The sequence below is a fragment of the Phacochoerus africanus genome, chromosome 2 (genome assembly GCF_016906955.1).
Source record: "Phacochoerus africanus isolate WHEZ1 chromosome 2, ROS_Pafr_v1, whole genome shotgun sequence".
Classification (NCBI taxonomy): Eukaryota; Metazoa; Chordata; class Mammalia; order Artiodactyla; family Suidae; genus Phacochoerus; species Phacochoerus africanus.
Window position 1 is genome coordinate 274,258,622 of NC_062545.1, and position 17,621 is coordinate 274,276,242.

Here is a 17,621-nt window from a genome sequence, read left to right on the forward strand (position 1 = left end):
CAAGGCCAGGGATCGAACCTGCATCCTCATGGATCCTGGTCAGGTTTGTTAACTGCTGAGCCATGAAGGGAACTCCTTATAAGCCACTGAAATGGTGAGGTTTGTTAATGAAGCATAACCTAGACTCTCCTTAGTGGTACAATTTCATTTTAGAGTGGCTTATAGTTGGTGATAACTAAGGAAGCATTTCAGTGTCATCAGTAATGCACCTCTAAAACCTAGGGGAGGATGGCTGATTTAGGTGACAGTCTCATATGCAAAGTAGTCACAACCAGAGTACATGGTGTGGTGTTTTTTTGTTTTTTTTTTTTTCTTTTAAAATCTCTGAGAATCTTTTCCTATCCAATTTGGGTGAAAGCGTTCTCATTCATGCATTTCAGAAATACTGAGAGCCAACAAAATTCCAGGCATCGTGTTAGGTAGAGGGTAGAGTAATGAGCAAGGCAAGCACAGTCCCTGTCTCAGCAGAGGTTTTATTCTAATGGCAGAGACAGATGATACATAATTGCACGATGATTTCAAAGCAGTTGTGATCAACGCTAAGATGACGACACCTAGGGTGTCAGCAGAACATATGACCATGGACCTGACTGGGTCTGGGTCAACTTCCTCTTGGGTGCCCCCAGAAATAAATGAGTTGCCCCAAGTTACTCAAACACTAAAAGGGGGAAGAATCAGACCCTTGTCCTCCTACTTAGGCATTCTGTGGTCTTTGGACAAAGCCTTGAAACTGTGCCTCATATTTGAGCCAATAACCCTGTTTTCACTATTTATACTCACGGGAGAGCCAGCTGGAATGACATACTCATACTGACCTCAGATTTTTTAAAAGACTCAAAACACAAGTATCAATGATATGGGGTCAATAAAACTATTCCTGTTTGGGAAGGCTGATGGCATATCCTTGATTTTTACAAGAACAGCAGAGTTAAAACATTCAACACATGCAGGCTGGACCACAAGTGTGTTGGCATGTCAGTCCTGCTTCATGATGGCATTTTAACAACAGCCAGCGAACTACGTGCTTTCCTGCATGGGGCAAACGTTTTGTCCGGAAATGATAATCTCCAATACTGCAATTTTGCCGAATTCTTTTATTTTACTATAACTGAGGAGTGAATCCACTTTGGCTTGATTCAACTCAAAATAAGTTCCCTAAGCACCTAGGGGTACAGGGAAAGATAAGACTCAAGTCTCTGTTCTAAAGGAACTCACTGGAGAGGACTTGTGGTTGCCCAGTGGAGAGGGGAGGGGCTGGGAGGGACTGGGAGTTTGGGGTTAGTAGATGCAAACTATTAGGTTTAGAATGGATGGATGATAGGGACCTGTTACGTAGCACAGGGAACTGTATCCAGTCTCCTAGGATGAGCTATGATGGGAAATATTTAAAAAAGAATGTACGTATGTTTTTAAAAACCATTTCATAGCAATAAAATAAATAAATAAATAAATAAATAAAGGAACTCACGGTCCAGTAGTGAAGTCATTAACAAATGAGGAATTGCTCTTTGATTACTGGCCAGTTATCCTTCATAATGCTTTCCAAAACTTAAACTCTCCTAGTATGCTGACACAAAGGCACGGTGGATTTTACTTCATTTCCCCTTTCTCAGCACTCATCTTCCTTCAAAACTTGAAGATGGGCGTAAAATGTTTGACACCATAACTCCCCGTTAATATCCAATTGGCAACATAGGACTTGGAAATATTCATCATGAGAGCCATCTTGTGAGTCCAATTTGGACCTACCACTAATAAGATGTGTGCCAAGCCTCTAAGCCTTGTGTCTTTGGCGGGGGGGGGGAAGAGTTTGCTCATTTGTAAAATCCACTTCAAAACTCAAATGCGTTCCCGCATTAAGACTCCTTCCTTTGCTTTGAAATATCTATATCTAGTTACTATCACTGTAAAAAATTAATTAAGCCTTCCAAGAAGCCCTCTTGCAATATACTGTTTGGACTCGGCAAGCAGGGAAGCGATGATGGTCTCATGGTATTTCCTGTTTCCCCTGAGTCCAAGTTCATGAAGGAATGTGTAAAAAGACACCACGCTGGCTTTCCAGTAGGAGCGTCCCTCCTGAGCCTTGTCGCTAGGCAACCCCAGGTGTGGCATTAGCCCATCCTCGTGCAAACTGATTACGGTGCAAGAACTTGGGCCCAGAACTCTGCAAACGTCGGGCACTGACATTTTGTAGTGCTGTTCCTTGCCCTCCAGCCTCCCTTTGGGTCCTCATGGTGCCACTTCAAAGCGCTCGGTCCCAACACGCCTAGTCAATGGTCTTTTCTGAGATAGGCAGCCAGGGTCACGCTTTTGGTGAACCAGGACTGGCCAGGGTGCCGTCTGGGCAAGGCCACGTCACTCTCTCTCGGAATTTCCCAACGACCAACAGCAGGACACCTCGAGCCACGCGCACACACACACACACACCTCAAGGGCCCGTCATGACCTCGCCGACGGCCCTGGACCAAACCGCATCTGGGAATGGCGGGGTTTCGACGCGTCCACAGAGACGGGACGGCAGCCTCACGCGCTGGACCCGCCCACGCGCCCGCGGCCCCGCCCCCACTTCCGGCCGGACCGCGGTCACGTGCCCGGACCCCAGCCCAGCAGACGCGGCTCCTCTCGCGTCGGCGAGCCTCCTGGCTTCCCTTCCGCCGGAAGTGGGGCGACTTTCCCTTTCCGGCTACGGGTCCCCAAGCGGAGCGGGAGGCCGGACAGGGGAGCCCGGTGGCGGCGGTGGCTGCGGCGGCGGCGGCAGTGGGGGCGGTAATGGCGGAGCTGGTGCAGGGGCAGAGCGCTCCGGTGGGGATGAAGGCCGAGGGCTTCGTGGACGCCCTGCACCGTGTCCGGCAGGTACGGGCGCGGCCAGCTGGCGGGAGCACTGGAGCCCAAGGCGGGGCAGGGTCGGGCCTGATGGGGAAGAGGGGGGTCCGGCCTGGGGGCAGGAGGTAGCCTGGGTTGACGCCTCACCTGGGTTCAGCCGTTCCTTGGGGCTCCTGCAGCCGGGAGGGGCTGAGGGATGAGGCTCTACCGCGAGGCCCAGGCCCAGCCTGTCGGGCGGGTCTCCCAGGTGCCTACAGACGCTGGGAAAAGATTTACCCAGGACGCCTGGCCCTGTCGTGCCCCTGCTCTGGGGCTGGACCAGCAGGGCAGCCAGCGTGGGGTTCTGAGGTTCACTAGAGTAAGGGGCTGGGGAGCTCACGGTGAGGACCTGGGTCTAGACAGCAGGTGGCTCTTTCAGGCCCAGTAGTTTCTTAAAACTTGGGAAATATCCTCTTCAGACTTGCTATATTTCGAGGGTGGAATGTAAGGAATTGGGTGTTGGGAATTGAGCACCTTTGAAGGTGCTCGGGAAGAGGGGAAAAGGGAGATGTTACATAGGTGTGGGTGGTCCACGAGAAGTAAAAATTCCTTATGGGCAATAGTTTTTCCTCTTTCAGGGAGCATATGATATGGAGTCATTCCAACAGTGAAATTTGACCATCTGACAATGTCGTGCATTTTGTCAGTTAAATAAACTGATTTTTAAGAGGTTGCAAACTTCTCTGGAGAATGAATATGGGACCTGCCAGAAATACTCTGGTTTCTGGTATGATGCTTAGAGCCGGACATGTCCTCGTATGGTGCATGAAACGTCCTGACGAGTTAGCTCTAACATTTAAACGTCTGCTGAGTGTCTTATGCTCATCATCTCTTCCTGTTTAATTGTAGGCATACTAACTGATACTTTACAAGTTGGGCTGTAACTAATTACTGCTTGATTCCTAACAGAAAGCCCCAGGACTCATTGTATTAGAAGAAAGTCTCCACTCGGTCGCTTGAAGATACGATCTTTACACCTCTTTCCAGTATTCCAGGGGAGGGAACCCTACCTGTTTCCCAGATACTGACTTTTCATTTTAATACTGATGCTCCTATAGACCTTACATTGGATCCCAGAAGTTTCCAAACCTGTGGTTCCGCCTAAAATTCTGTCTGATGACTTGTCACTTACTGCCTAGGCACCAACCAGTACAATAGTGAGTCTCCATCTTCCTTAGACTTCAGAGCCAACCAGTGGCTATAATGGATGAACATGCCATCCCGCTCCCCTTCCGCCAGTCTGCTTGCCGGCGTGTTGCCCTGCTCTCCTCTACAGTACAGGGTCCTGAACCTTGTTTCTCACTGGCTACTAATATGTAATGGCTTTCACTCTGTGCTGACGTGTGACAATCACCTTGTTGGCCTCTGTATCCAGGAAGAATTATAGTCACTGCCCTAAAGAGCTCAGATCCTCAGTTTGCAGAAGGCCTGTAGTTGAACCTAAAATGAATTTTGAACCATTGAGAAGACTTTCTGCTTCTCTTGAGCCAGTGGTTGAACTCGTATTCTTGGACAACCTGCTCAAGAGGGAGGGAGACCCTCCGTTAAATGCTGACCTAATGTGGATTGTTGAAGCAGTGTGTTTACTGCTAGCAGAGGAAACGTCACTGGAAATGTTCCCAGCTCTGAAATGCACCATTGACTGGAGCAGTAATAAGTCCCATGGAGACAGTGCTGTCAGTGTATTACTTCTGAATATTAACAGCTGGAGGTCGATACTATCTCCAAGGATTTGATGGCCTTTAAAAGCTAAAGAAAAAAACAGGTTTGTGGGTAATTTTAGGTTCGTTTATAGATTTGCGTTGGGCAAGAATGGAATGTTAGAAATCTAAAGTATTATGTGCGTATAGTAAAGTTTACTTCAAAGGAACTCATGTGCGCATCTGATGATGGTTTTGCTTCACCGTGGTGTACACAGCTTGCTGCAGAGACGTCATCTCCACACACACCCACCCACACACCCAGAACTGGAGATAAAAGACAGTATATTTGTTTATTTAAAATGATTACAAAGCTTTCCTTTCTCATATGTGTCCTCGTAAACACCAGCGGCAGTCTGTGAGGCCTCACAAGTTTGTCAGGGAGCAGTAAGCTGTCTGGTGCTCACTTTCTCCAGAAGATCACAACAGAGCTTGAGTTGAGCCTGCTGGGATTTAAACCTGCAGAGTCTCTTTAGTCTGGTGTGTGGAGTCCAGCCCCTAATTCACTAAGCTTCCCTCCTGGCATCTTGAAGCCTCCTTGTGTTTCCCGTGGACCCTTTCCAACAAAGGGAACCAATTGTTGCTGTTAGTTCACTGGGGTGGGGGTGGTATTCCAAGATCTGAAGGGAGTCTCTGAAGATGTCATATGAAATTTAAAATTTCTGTAGCCAAGTGAAGTTCAATGAGATAATAGTGTTTGGCCAAACAGATAATGTAACCATTTTTGTAGGGAATTGCACAAATGTAGAAATGTGATCTGATTCAGTCTTAGTGGTAAAGATCTAAAACTGCTGGGTAGGAGTTCCCGTCACGGCTCAGCGGAAGCGAATCTGACTAGCATCCATGAGGATGCAGCTTTGTTCCCAGGCCTTGCTCAGTGGGTCAAGGATCCGGTGTTGCCGTGAGCTGTGGTGTAGGTCACAGATGCGGCTCGGATCCTGCGTTGCTGTGGCTGTGGTGTAGGCGGGCAGCTACAGCCCCGATTCAACCCCCTAGCCTGGGAACCTCCATATGCTACTGGTGCAGCCACCCCCCCCCCAAAAAAAGACAAAAATAAATAAAACTGTGTATTTTAAAAAAGGAAACAAACATCATGTCCAGTTCTCTGAACTTAGTGGCTGGTTAGCAAAAGTAAAGTGTCTCTTCAGCTTATGGTTTAGAGAGGGCAGGATCCTAACAAGAGTGGGATATGGACTCAAAACCAGGTTAGGTCATCCTGTTCTGTGGCCACTCTGCCCTCTACCCTATTATCCGTCCAGCTTACAGGGAGACTTCATGGGGATCCTGGATGAGTTGATGATACAGATGATTGTTTTGTCTAGTTTTTCTAAAAATACGAAAGTGTTCTCAGAAAGCCCACGCTGCTAGTGTAGTAGCATCCATCATCAAGTGGCTCGTTTGCATGTTAACAGCACAGCGTCCCGCCGCCGCAGTGGATGCAGAGTCCCGCCAGCCTTCCGCAAGCTGGGCCAGCGTGTGCCAGTCATCACCCAAATAGAAGTTCTCTTGCCACACAGCTAGGGCTTTTTAGAACTCTAAGCTCCTATTTTGTCCAGTCAGTGCCTCTGCATTGCATAACTCCAGAATGTTCCATTCCCATAAATACAGTGTAATTGGAGCTTCCTAAAGCTGGGCATCGTGTTGATTCTGCACCCAAGCGTTTGTGACCAAGCAAGTCCATGGAAAGTAACCTTGGGACAGACTTTTTAGAAATCGCGAACCTATTCTTTACCCGCGCCTTTTTTTTTTGGGGGGGGGGGGATTATTGATTTCTTCATTGGTCTGGGGACGCAGACGTTCCACAGGCCTCCTCCAGAAGATACTCCCCGGTGCTGCCGTTTCACCCTTGGCGCCCGAGCCGTGAGGGGTTCGGCTCGTGTGCTGTGTACAGGCACTCACATTTCCTGTGAGAGAACGTGTGGCCACCGTTTAAAGAAAAGGCCGTCGGGTGCTCCTCGAGAGGGACTGCCCGTTCTCCCCTCGTAGGTGGCGTTTGTGCCTCACGACAAAGGCACGTGTGCTGAATGCGCGGTCGCTCTCCGTTCACACCGCGGAGACTGCCCCAGCCATGCCCAGGGGTTGAGGAGCTCAGCCCACAGTTGACAAGGGACTAACTCCTGCATGTACGTTCCTTTTAACTGTCTCAGACCCTTGGAGAACCCGGTGCCTGCAGGACATCTGTGGGCTGCCCTGTATCTCTGATGGAACCCAGTAGAGGACCCTGCAAGAGCAAGTTCTCATAAAAGGGTTTGGGGGACGTGACTGAGCCCATTTGGGTCACTGCACTTTAATGGAAGCACTGAACTTCATGTTTGGTATTGAAAAGTGGATGGTACATGAACATATGCTCCTCTGTTTGCCTTTTATTCTCGTTTTTAGCTAAGACTTAATAGCCCGTGTGTATCCTCAAACTAAGGTTTCTTAATTCCCGATTAGTTTGTAGGTACAAAGTTGCCTAGACCAGAGTTCTCAAACTAGGGTCCATGGGCTGGAGAAGGCTCCCGGTGGGCCTGCAGGCAGGCTTTGTTTGACCACACAGTGGCAACACTTAGAAACTAGAACAATTTCGCATTAAAATTTGAGATTTCTAGCTGGGACCCGGCCACACTGCTCCTACACTCTGCAGGGACCTTATTCAGGACGACTGGGGAGCGGCTGCCCCTCTGCACAGGCCTCGACGTCCCTGGTGGCCTTTGTGGCCACCATGTTGCTTTTGTCTCATACTGCCTGTTTGGAGTTTTGTTACAGAGACACTTGGGAAAGAACAGCCACAACTTTTGGAGGCACAAACTCCTTTTTTTTATCCTAATATCAAATGATAGCAAATCACTTACAAGACTAAGAGCGTTGAGAATTGTGATGGGATTCGGATTACCTGCCATTATTTGAGGACCTGCTGAGTCCGTGGCCTCTTGCTGGATGCTGGGCCAGTGTAAAGCTAAACAAGACAAGGTTGCTGCTGGTTTTCTCTTACCATGCAATTAGATCCTCACACAACAACCAAGTGAAATAGGCAAGGGTTATGATTCTCATTTTATATTTGAAAATAATAAACCAAAGGAAGATAAAGCCATTTTCTCAGAGGCATGCAAATAGTTAACATATGTAAGAGTTCTTAGACCCATGTCTTCTGCATTCTAAGAGGGACTGGGTTCCTTTGCAGAGGTGGTTGGGTAGTTTCCCATCTCGATGAGGTATCTGCAGCAGAATCTTTGAACAGAGCATTGAAGGGATGCTGGTGCCATTAGATGGGACATAGGGGAGAAAACTAAAGGTTACGTCTTCTTTAGGGCCTTTAGTATGGGGATTCTCAGCTTAGAGCCTCTGCAGGTTGTCTTAGTATTTTGCCTACAGAGAGGCTTCTCCACATCTGCCTTAAATATAGCAAATGTTTCACGAGCACGTCCATGTACCAAGACCGTTGCTGTGTATGAGGGAAATTCTTTAACTTTTTTGAAGCATGAACCTTTTTCAGACTTGAAAACTTAGAACCTTTCCTCAGAAATATCGAAATAGCTTTGTATGTAATTTCAGGAGGTTCATTAATTCTCTAAAGCTAATCCCTGGAGCTAGTTCAGGAACTACCAATATGATTGAAACAGGTCTACTCAAAGAGCTCCCTGTAGTTGGGGAGCCAGTATAACCAATAACCTGAGTGAGGTCACGCTACTTAAAGGTAGTTTATAAAGTGCTTTGCAAACACAGACAAGGGAGTATTTAATTCCACCCAAATGTGGGTGGCATGAAGTTGTCAGGAAAAGCTACCAGGAAGAGTAGGTATCTTATTTGATTGGCACATAGAATTCCTTGTTTTGGTTAACGCCAGTTAATAGGGCAGGGTCAGCCAGGGCCCATCTCTGATGACAGTAGCTACCATTCATTGAGGTTGTGTTTCGCTGGGTGCCAGGCAAGGACTTTCCTGTAAGTTTTTTTCATTTCATGGTTGCTGCATACCCAGGAGGTGGTATAGTGAAGTGGTTATTAAGACTTTGAATTCAAAGTTGTGGTCAAGTTCTGGTTCTGCTACTTACTAGCTTAGTGACTTTGGACAAGTTGTCTAATATCTTTAAGGCTCAGTTTCCTCATCTGTAGAATGAAGACCATTGATGGTGGGTGGGTGTGTTTAATGACTAATACTAGAAGTTAGGAGGTTTACTCTTGGGAGATGGGGTGGGTAGCAGCTGAAGAAGGCATGGGACCAGCTTCTGGGGTGCTGGTCGTATTCTGTTTCTTGATCTGGATGCTAGTTACACAGGCATTTTAATTTTAGTACATGAACATTCAAGCTATAAACTTACCTGTGTACTTTTTTTTCTGTATTATTGTTACTAATAAATAAGAGGTTAAAAGAGCAAACATTTCTTGTTCCTTATGCTATGCCCAGCACCTTTCTGGGTGCTTTACGTTGTTACCGTGGTATCCTTACTGGATACAATTCCGCACAGCCTGGCTCCCGATCCCACAGAATTGAAACTCGTAGCTCCTTTTTGCGGTCACTGTGAAGATTGAATGAGGGTCCCCTCAGGCGCTTACTAAGTGCACAGTCAATCCGATACACCCCTGTCTTCATTGTAGCCTCCTCAGGAGTGGATGCCTAACAAGGACCTGCCTCTGTGACCATGACTTCAGACCCTGCCCTCCGGGACTGGCTCACCCTTAGCCCCCGCGCTCAACTGCTCTGGCCACATACTGTTTCTTCCTGCTGCGGGGAGTCCAGACTTTCAGCCTAGCCTGTGAGTTCTCTAGGGCCAGGGCAGGGCCACTTTGGGCGACCATGGAGCAGAGGCTCCAGAGGAGCAAGCTGAGTTCCTCCTCCCGGAGTGGGGGTGTGAGCTGTCACCTCTGTCTCACATCTTGCTGGATTCGTGAGAATCGGCAGTAACTGTATCGAGTAACACGGACCTAGTATGCGGGTGACTTTGCCTATTTCCAGTTGGTATAAAGATGCAGTAGGAGTTCCCGTGGTGGCGCAGTGGTTGACGAATCCGACTAGGAACCATGAGGTTGCGGGTTCAGTCCCTGCCCTTGCTCAGTGGGTTGACGATCCGGCGTTGCTGTGAGCTGTGGTGTAGGTTGCAGACGCGGCTCGGATCCCGCGTTGCTGTGGCTCTGGCGTAGGCCGGTGGCTACAGCTCCGATTCGACCCCTAGCCTGGGGACCTCCATATGCTGCATGAGCAGCCCAAGAAATAGCAAAAAAGACAAAAAAAAAAAGATGCAGTAACTGTGAAGCTGGGGAAGTAGTCACAGCTTCCTGTTTGGATCTAGAGCGTGAGCTGCTTTGAGTGTAAAACCTGAAGATGTAAGCTAGGAATAATATAATTGCCACGTTTCCTAACTTCAGTGATTCGTGTACCAGCTTTATGATTTTCGATGTACCAGTGAACCCTCGATAGTCTATTTACTTCCTATTTTTAAATCACATTAAAATTTAGATTTACTTAAAATACCTAAAAAATAGTCTTCCATGCACCTCCCAGAATTGCCCTATGTATTCTTTGGGAAGCACTGGTTTAGTTCATCCCTGGGCTTTCCAGGGAGCAAGACCCCTGAAGGTCTTGCCCAAGGTTATACCCCAGGAGAACTAGCTGGAAAAGCAGAACTCCTGACTGACTCCTGGACACGTGCTCCCCTCCTCCACATTTCCGCTAACTGCTGGCAATAGAGGTTAAATAGGTATGGCGTTGATTTGTATTTCATCCCTTACTGTGTTTAAAATAGCACAGGTAGTGAGATAACGGATTCTCGCTGCCTCCCCCCAGAAAAGGGGGGAAAGTGGATCAAGTAGTAGAAAATCAGTAGCAGAGTGCCCTCAAGGTCACACTTGCAGATAAGCGCTGCAGTGGCCTTGGCTTTCTTGGAATATCTCGGCTTCTGTGACTTCTTTTTATTTTCTGGCCTGCACCATTATTAACTGAAAATGTACCTCGCGTCCCTTAAGCAGCTCCTGTTCGGAATGATGAGTTACTGCACGTGGAAGCATTGCATGAGTTCTGTGCACTAGAAATCATTAGGTTTTAAGTCCTTGGGAAGTGACTCTGTTTAAGAAGCTGGGGGAAGGGGAGTTAGCTCAGTCCAGTGGTTAATAGCATAGACTCTGGGGTCAGACAGGCCTGGGCTTCCATGCTGTTTCTGCCACTAAAAAGATGTGTGACTGTGGGCAGGTCACTCAGCTGCCCTGAGCCTCATTTTCCTTGTCTTAAGATGGAAATAATAATACTAACCTCCTAAAGAACCATCACGAGGAATAAATAAGAGCATCTTTAACATGCTCTCGGAGTGCCTAGGCATAGTAGGCACTCATTAAATTTTAACTCATTATCTTAGTGGGCATTTAAAATCATTCTTAGGGAGTTCCTGTCATGGCTCAGCAGAAACGAACCCGACTAGTATCGCTGAGGATGCGGGTTCGAGCCCTGGCCTTGTTCAATGGGTTAAGGATCCAGGATTGCTGTGAGCTATGGGGTAGGTCACAGACACGGCTTGGATCCCACGTTGCTGTGGCTGTAGTGTAGGCCAGCGGCTATAGCTCTGATTCGACACCTAGCCTGGGAACCTCCACATGCTGCGCCTATGGCCTTAAAAAGCAAAGTAAATAAATAAGTAAATAAGCCAAATAAATAAAATCATTCTTAGCACAACGTTGCATTTGTATCATTAAGGGAACACAGTGTTTCTTTTTAGTATATTTTATATATAATACCAGTGTAAATTATGCTATAATTGTAAATTTACAATTGTGTAATTGTAAATTTTAAACTCACCTCTAACATTTATTTAGCCAGGTTTCAAATGCAGTTATTGACTTTAGAGCTACACCTCTTAACCATTATTGTACATTGTTTTTCTCTTAGTGGAAGTTTCTCAAGTTATAGATACGAGAAGCAAACATTGATTTAAGAACAAATCTGAAAATCCTCAGTCACATTTCAGAAGGATGCTTGTTGATTGAATCAAAATTAGGAACAGAAAGCTCTTGTAGCTTTTTTAGCGTATCAGCTTTGGGGAAAAAAAAATTACATTCCAGCAACATGTGAAATGTATCACGTAAATGACAAGGAAGGCCAAGGCCTCCGGAATAACAACTTAGCCACTTTGAAAGGAAGGGAAGAGATTTGGAAGCCAAGGGGCGTTATCGGAAGAGTGCCAAGACACTGCCTGACGTGCGGAGCTTGTGTTTGGGGTCCCGTCTTTGTCGTTTGACATGCGCGCTGTTGGGGGACTCCTGATAAGCATACCCTTTTCTTTAATGTGTTGGGGGTCATCCTCACTGCTGCCAGTGTTTTGGTCTGTCTTTAACCACACAACTGGGCCATTAATCTTGAAAAAGCCCCATCAGCCATTAACCGCTCAGTTTATTGTGGCAGATGAAAGGGTCTCCGTGGGGCATGAGCCACTGCAGTGTTCTCACCTTTTAATCCACCTGCTTTCCCAGCTGAGTCCTTCAAGATAATTTTGCAACTTAAGTAAGCAGCCAACCTCCGCAAGCTTATCCCAAAACAAATATGGAGAGCAGGATTGCAAGTTGGCCGTGGACTGCTGTAAGGCAAGATTTATGCAGTGTTTGGTGTTAGAGCAAATGGCCACTGGCCTCGAGATTTGAATATCAAAGATGGGATTTCTGTCAACAGTCTTAGTAGTTTAATTATTTAACTTGTTTTTTAAGAAGCACTTATCCAGGCTGCCATCACCTGTCGTGTAGACAGGGCAAACTTTTTCTCTAAAGGTCCAAATTATTTTTATGTCTATTTATAGAGTATGTAATGTAACTTATGTATACTTAGTAATATATATAATTACTATACATACATATAGGCTGCACTCCATATGGCCTCTGAGAAATGAGTATAACTGGGTTCTAATAAAACTGTTTACAGAAGCAGCTAGTTCTCCTGCCACCGTTTGCTGGCCTAGAATACCTCCTAAATGATCTTCCTACTCTGTCCCCTTAGACTTATATAATTATCCTTGTCCAGGGGCATCTAAATTTTATTTTGTTTTATTTTATTTATTTATTTGGTCTGCACTCACTGCATATGGAAGTTACTGGGCCAGGGGTTGAACCCACACCATAGCCATGACTAGAGCCACTGCAGTGACAATGCCAGAGCCTTAACCTGCTGAGCTACCAGGGAACTCCCAAGGGCATGTTTTAAAAATCACAAATCAGCAGGTTGCTAAGCCTTGAAGTTGCTTCCTATTACCCTTCATATAAGATCTAAGCCCCTTCCCATGACCTACAAAGCCCTTGCCCACTTCTTGGAACACATCTAGTTCTTTCTATTCTAGTGACACAGACTTCTCATTCAGACTCGTAGCTACCAAGCTTGCTCCTGCCTCAAGGCCTTTGTCCATGCTGTTCCCTCTGCCTGGAATGCTGTTCCTCATCACGTAGGTCTCACATCACATGTTGCCTCACAGCAGCCTTCTCTGGTCACCCTGTCCAAAGGAGCTCTTCCGAGGACTGTGTTGTTGTCTTCTCTCACTAGCTTCACGCTTGTCACCAGCCGAAATGGTCCGTTTATTGAGTAGCCTGTATGCCTCTGACTCCGCACTGACGGCTGAGAAGAGGAGCCTGCCTGTTCTTGTTCAGCACAGAGCCCAGCACGTAGTAGGCACTCAGCTTCTGTTGGGTGAATTGCCTTGTTTTACAGCCCTGGCATTTGTGAAGTGCTTTCTGGTGTACAAAGCTCCTTTGTATTCAGAGTCTGCCGTTATCTTTTCAAAAACGATGAAGCAGGTGGTATGATACCCGGAGGATCTTGTGCAGAGAAGAAAGGGACTTGCCCAGCATCCCAGAACTGGTAATGGAAGGGGCAAGACCTGACCCCAGGGTACCTCACTTTTAACTGCTGCCTTAGATTCCCCATATCATGATTGTCTTTGGTTGTTTGTTTAAAGTAATTTATGAAGATCTCAGACTTCTGGGCACATTCAGATAATTTCAGGGCAGTTGTTGTAAACATTCCTTTGATTAAATGAAAGCGTTGATTTATTGTGAAAATCACATTTAATGCCTAATGAAAACAAAGGAGAGATGTTTAAGAAGCTCTATATAGCATTCGTTTCTGAGGGAAAAGAATTTAATAGCTATGTTCTGTTCTTTTACGGATAATAAATGTTAAAAGTTAAAATAGGGAGCCTCATTGTGGCGCAGGGGAAGCGAATCCGACTAGTATCCCTGAGGATGTGGATTCCATCCCTGGCCTCACGCAGTGGGTCGGGGACCTGGCGTTGCTGGGAGCTGTGGTGTAGGTTGCAGACACGGCTTAGATCCTTCGTTGCTGTGGCTGTGGTGTAGGCCGGCAGCTACAGCTCTGATTGGACCCCTAGCCTGGGAACGTCCATATGCCTCGGCTGCAGGCCTAAAAAGCCAAAAAAAAAAAAAAAGTTAAAATAGCTGTCAGAGGTTATCTCGATTTCCCCAGGGCAGGAATCTGGTGAACTAGTCGGGGCAGATGGGCCTCCTCCGCCTGTCGCTTGGACTCCGGGAAAGAGCAGCTTTTTGTTTTATGTTCCTGTAACTTGTATCATCACTTTAGAGGGGTTAAAGTTGATGGGACGAATGTGTTCCCAACGAGATGTCGCGTTTGCCCACACATGGCCTTTCGGGTACTGCCGGGAACTTTGTTTCTTGGGGCCTGGCCTCTGCCTTAGCACGTGGCGCACTTGTATGTGAAGTGGTGACTTAAAAATTTGCTCGTGGAAGATGATGGGGTTGGGGTCGTACCATGTCCAAAGACCCACGAGGCCAGAGGGAACCTCAGTCCCTCGTGCGAAGTCCCGGACCTGCCGCGACACTGTTTACCGTGGTCTCCGCCGGTGGGGAGAAGTGGGAAGCAGCCCCTCTTAGCTTTCCCCTCAAGGGAGCCATGCGTTGTTACTGAGTATTTAAATCTGGTTCTCTCTGTAGATTGCTGCTAAAATTGATTCCATTCCTCACTTGAATAATTCCACACCTCTAGTGGACCCCTCAGTGTATGGCTATGGAGTTCAAAAACGGCCCTTGGATGACGGAGGTAAGTTGCTGTAAATCCCTTTGCCTTTCAGGCGGTGGCGCCCCCGCCAGTTCAGCTGGCGTCTGTGTCAGCCGTTGCCCCATCCGCTTTCTCCCGCGCCTCCCTCCGAAGAACGGTGGAGGGGCTCTCGAGGATGCCTTAGCTCAGCCGCTCTCCAGCCTTTGAGTCCTCCCTTGCCTTGATAACACAGGAATCTCTTCAGCTGCGCTGGAAGGGAAGCGACTTCGTCTTCGAGCATCCGCTTGGCCCGTGGTTTGGCCGATGCGCGAGCCGTGCCTGATTTCGCCCCCCCCCCCCCCCCCCCCCCCCGGTTACTCAGCGCGCCCCTTTCTCCAAAGCAGCGCCGAGACGTGGTGCCAGGTTCCCCCGACCTTAAAGAAAGGAGCGGGCCGGGCTGGCCTTTCTCCAGGCTGTCTCTTGGTTTTGTTCACCATTCCACTTTATGACAAGCTCTTTCGAGAAGCAGCCATTTTTCTTTCATTCACACTTTCGATGATTTCGTGGGTGTGTTTATATGCCCTGCTCGCCCCCAAAAGCGTTTGAGACGCCTTAGAACTGTCTGTTACCAGCGCTGGGGCAAAGCGTTTCTGATGCGTTGACACAGAGAACTTGCACTTCCTTTATCCCTACTTCATCCCCTGCAGAGTGTGACAGTAAAAGGGACCCTGAAATGTACTAGGTTGCACGTGAACATGCACATAGCTGGGGGGGCTGCTCGCTCTCCTGTTCTCTGCCCACGTACTCAGCCGTGTGTGTGTGTGTGTGTGTGTGTGTGTGTGCGCGCACGCACGCTCACATTTCTGTGATACAGTATATACAGCAGTATGTATTCTGTAATCTCTTTTTCCAGAGAAAACTGGGATATTTTATGTTCGTGGAAAAATATGTAATTTGGCATGACTGATGGCTCCGTTTTTGGAATACTTGCATAGACTGACAGTGCAGGTTTTAAGGGACCAGCCCTCATTTGGGTGTACAAGCGCTTGTCTGTTATTAGAAAGAGTCTCGATGTTTATGTTCACACGCAGGACGTCTGCCCTGGGGCCGGTGGAACTCCGGTGACCATTTACACTGCCGCTCTGAAATGGTACTGGCCATCGTCTTTTATTTGATCGGTATGAGTGATTCCTTAGCCCAAATGTGAATGATTGCATTATCTGCATTTTTGCCTTAGCAAACAGCTGTCATGCAGAGAATCTTTTTTTATTTCTTTGGGGCCATCATGTTTCAGTTCCTCTTATGGGGCATCAATATAAAAATAACACTATGTTCTCTGGCTTTGAGCAGCTGTCTCATTAATGGACAGTGTCTCTCTGGCCCACGGTTTCCAGGAACTGAGATCAATGCATTCTCCAGCCCTCAGCCTTATTTTCACCCACCGCAGCGCGTGGGGTTTGAGTGTCAAACCTGTGCCCGCAGTGGATAGTATCACTATGCCCTTTGCATAATGAATGCCTAAAAATTTGCAGATGAGCCTCTGGCATCTCGCAGGCTTTTTTCTTCCATTAATCCTTTGCACACCCACTTGAAAGGATGTAGTCACCAGTAAGTCTAGCCTCTCACTTGCAATGCCATTATCGTACACATAGTGTCACCTTTTTTTGAGACCTGTAATTTTCTGAGTGTCTGCCTCGGGGGGACTAAGTCCTTCTGGTCCGAGACAGAGCACAGCTTCTTTCTTCCTCCGAAACCTTAAGTCTGCTTTACAGCAGGAAGGAGCTGAGAGCGACTCTTTCTGCCTCGGCCAGGTGGTCCCCAGGCCTGTGTCGTCCCGTATGAGAGCAGCTGCCATCACTTTTCCTCAGGCTTTCTACATTCTGCATGATAGTAGGATAGAGTTCATCCTCTCTCCTGGTTAAATCACGGAATTACGCAAATGGTTTGTTTTCCTCTGAGTTGGTCTCTACGGTGTGCAAGAGTTTGAGGTTGGCTCTTGGGCTTGGAGAGAGCTGGGCGTCTGGCCCTGCCCCGGCCTCTTTGGTCGGTTGTCTCCTGACGGTAGTGAGGTCAGTGGCCAGTTCTGTTCTCCTGTCAAGGAAAATGAAGTCTATGCTGACCCCACAGCTTTTTCAGGGTCATAGCCTTGCTGTTTGTGAGGTGAGAGTCTGGAAAAGCAGAGACCAACAGCAAGCAGGAGTCCCAGCACTTTTTTCTTAGCAATAAAGATTTCCGAAGGCTTTGCAGTTTTTTGTTTGTTTGGTTTGGCTTGGGGTTTTTTGACGGAAGTTCACCAGATCACTTCTTTAGCAATGTGAACTTTCTAACTTTCCTGTAGAGCCAGGTTCTTTAACCTTTAGGAGGTTAAAGTGCAGCCCCCTAGAAGTTTGCAGAGGTGTTATTTGGGTCTATTTAAGAGTACCGCAACTCTTCAGTCAACCAGAAAGAACCTTAACACAAGGCTTATTCAGGACATTGAGGTTTGCAAACGGGGCTGTGAATAGGATTTTTTTTTTTTAAGCTTTTTGCCTTTTTAGGGCTGCACCTGTGGCATATGGAGGTTCCCAGGCTAGGGGTCGAATCGGAGCTGCAGCAGCCGGCTTTCGCCACAGACACAGCAACACCAGATCTGAGTCACGTCTGCAACCTACACCACAGCTCACGGCAATGCAGGATCCTTAACCCACTGAGCGAGGCCAAGACTGAACCTGCATCCTCGTGGATACTAGTAGGGCTTGATACCGCTGAGCCATGACGGAACTCCCTGAATAAGAGTTTTTAAAGTGCTGGGCAGTAAAACAGGGACAAGTTTGTTCCCAGTGCAGGAGGCGCTTTGGGTTAGTTGTACCCCAAGGCAGTTTTCAGTTGCCTGTCAGACTCCTGGTTCGTGAGCCCACCTGGGACCCAGCAAGAGTAGAGCTCAGCTTGCAAACCGCACCGGGTGCCCAGACCTGGGAAGAGCAGTCATTCTGCCACCCTCTGGCTTCTGGTCAGGTCATTTTACCCGGCAGCATCTTCAGCTCCGGCCTGACCGTCTTAGAGGGGCTCCCAATCGATGCAGGAAGCTCCCTGCTGGTCTTGGTGTGATGACATCTCCGTCCATA

General features: G+C 47.6%; 1 protein-coding gene across 8 annotated transcripts in view; it reads left to right on the forward strand.

Annotated features, from left to right (window-relative positions):
• The first annotated feature begins 2,676 nt into the window (after nt 1-2,676).
• FUBP3 (far upstream element binding protein 3) overlaps nt 2,677-17,621 on the forward strand; it is a 50,294-nt gene continuing 35,349 nt past the window's right edge. For 6 of the 8 annotated variants that reach the window (XM_047768701.1, XM_047768703.1, XM_047768704.1 and 3 more), the window contains exons 1-2: nt 2,699-2,853; nt 14,475-14,580. In XM_047768701.1, coding sequence (XP_047624657.1) covers nt 2,770-2,853; nt 14,475-14,580 — 190 coding nt within the window. In that variant the 5' untranslated portion in view covers nt 2,699-2,769. Of the gene's footprint in view, nt 2,854-3,771; nt 4,628-14,474; nt 14,581-17,621 lie in introns of all 8 variants that reach the window. The other 2 variants (XM_047768699.1, XM_047768702.1) reach the window with 2 other exon arrangements.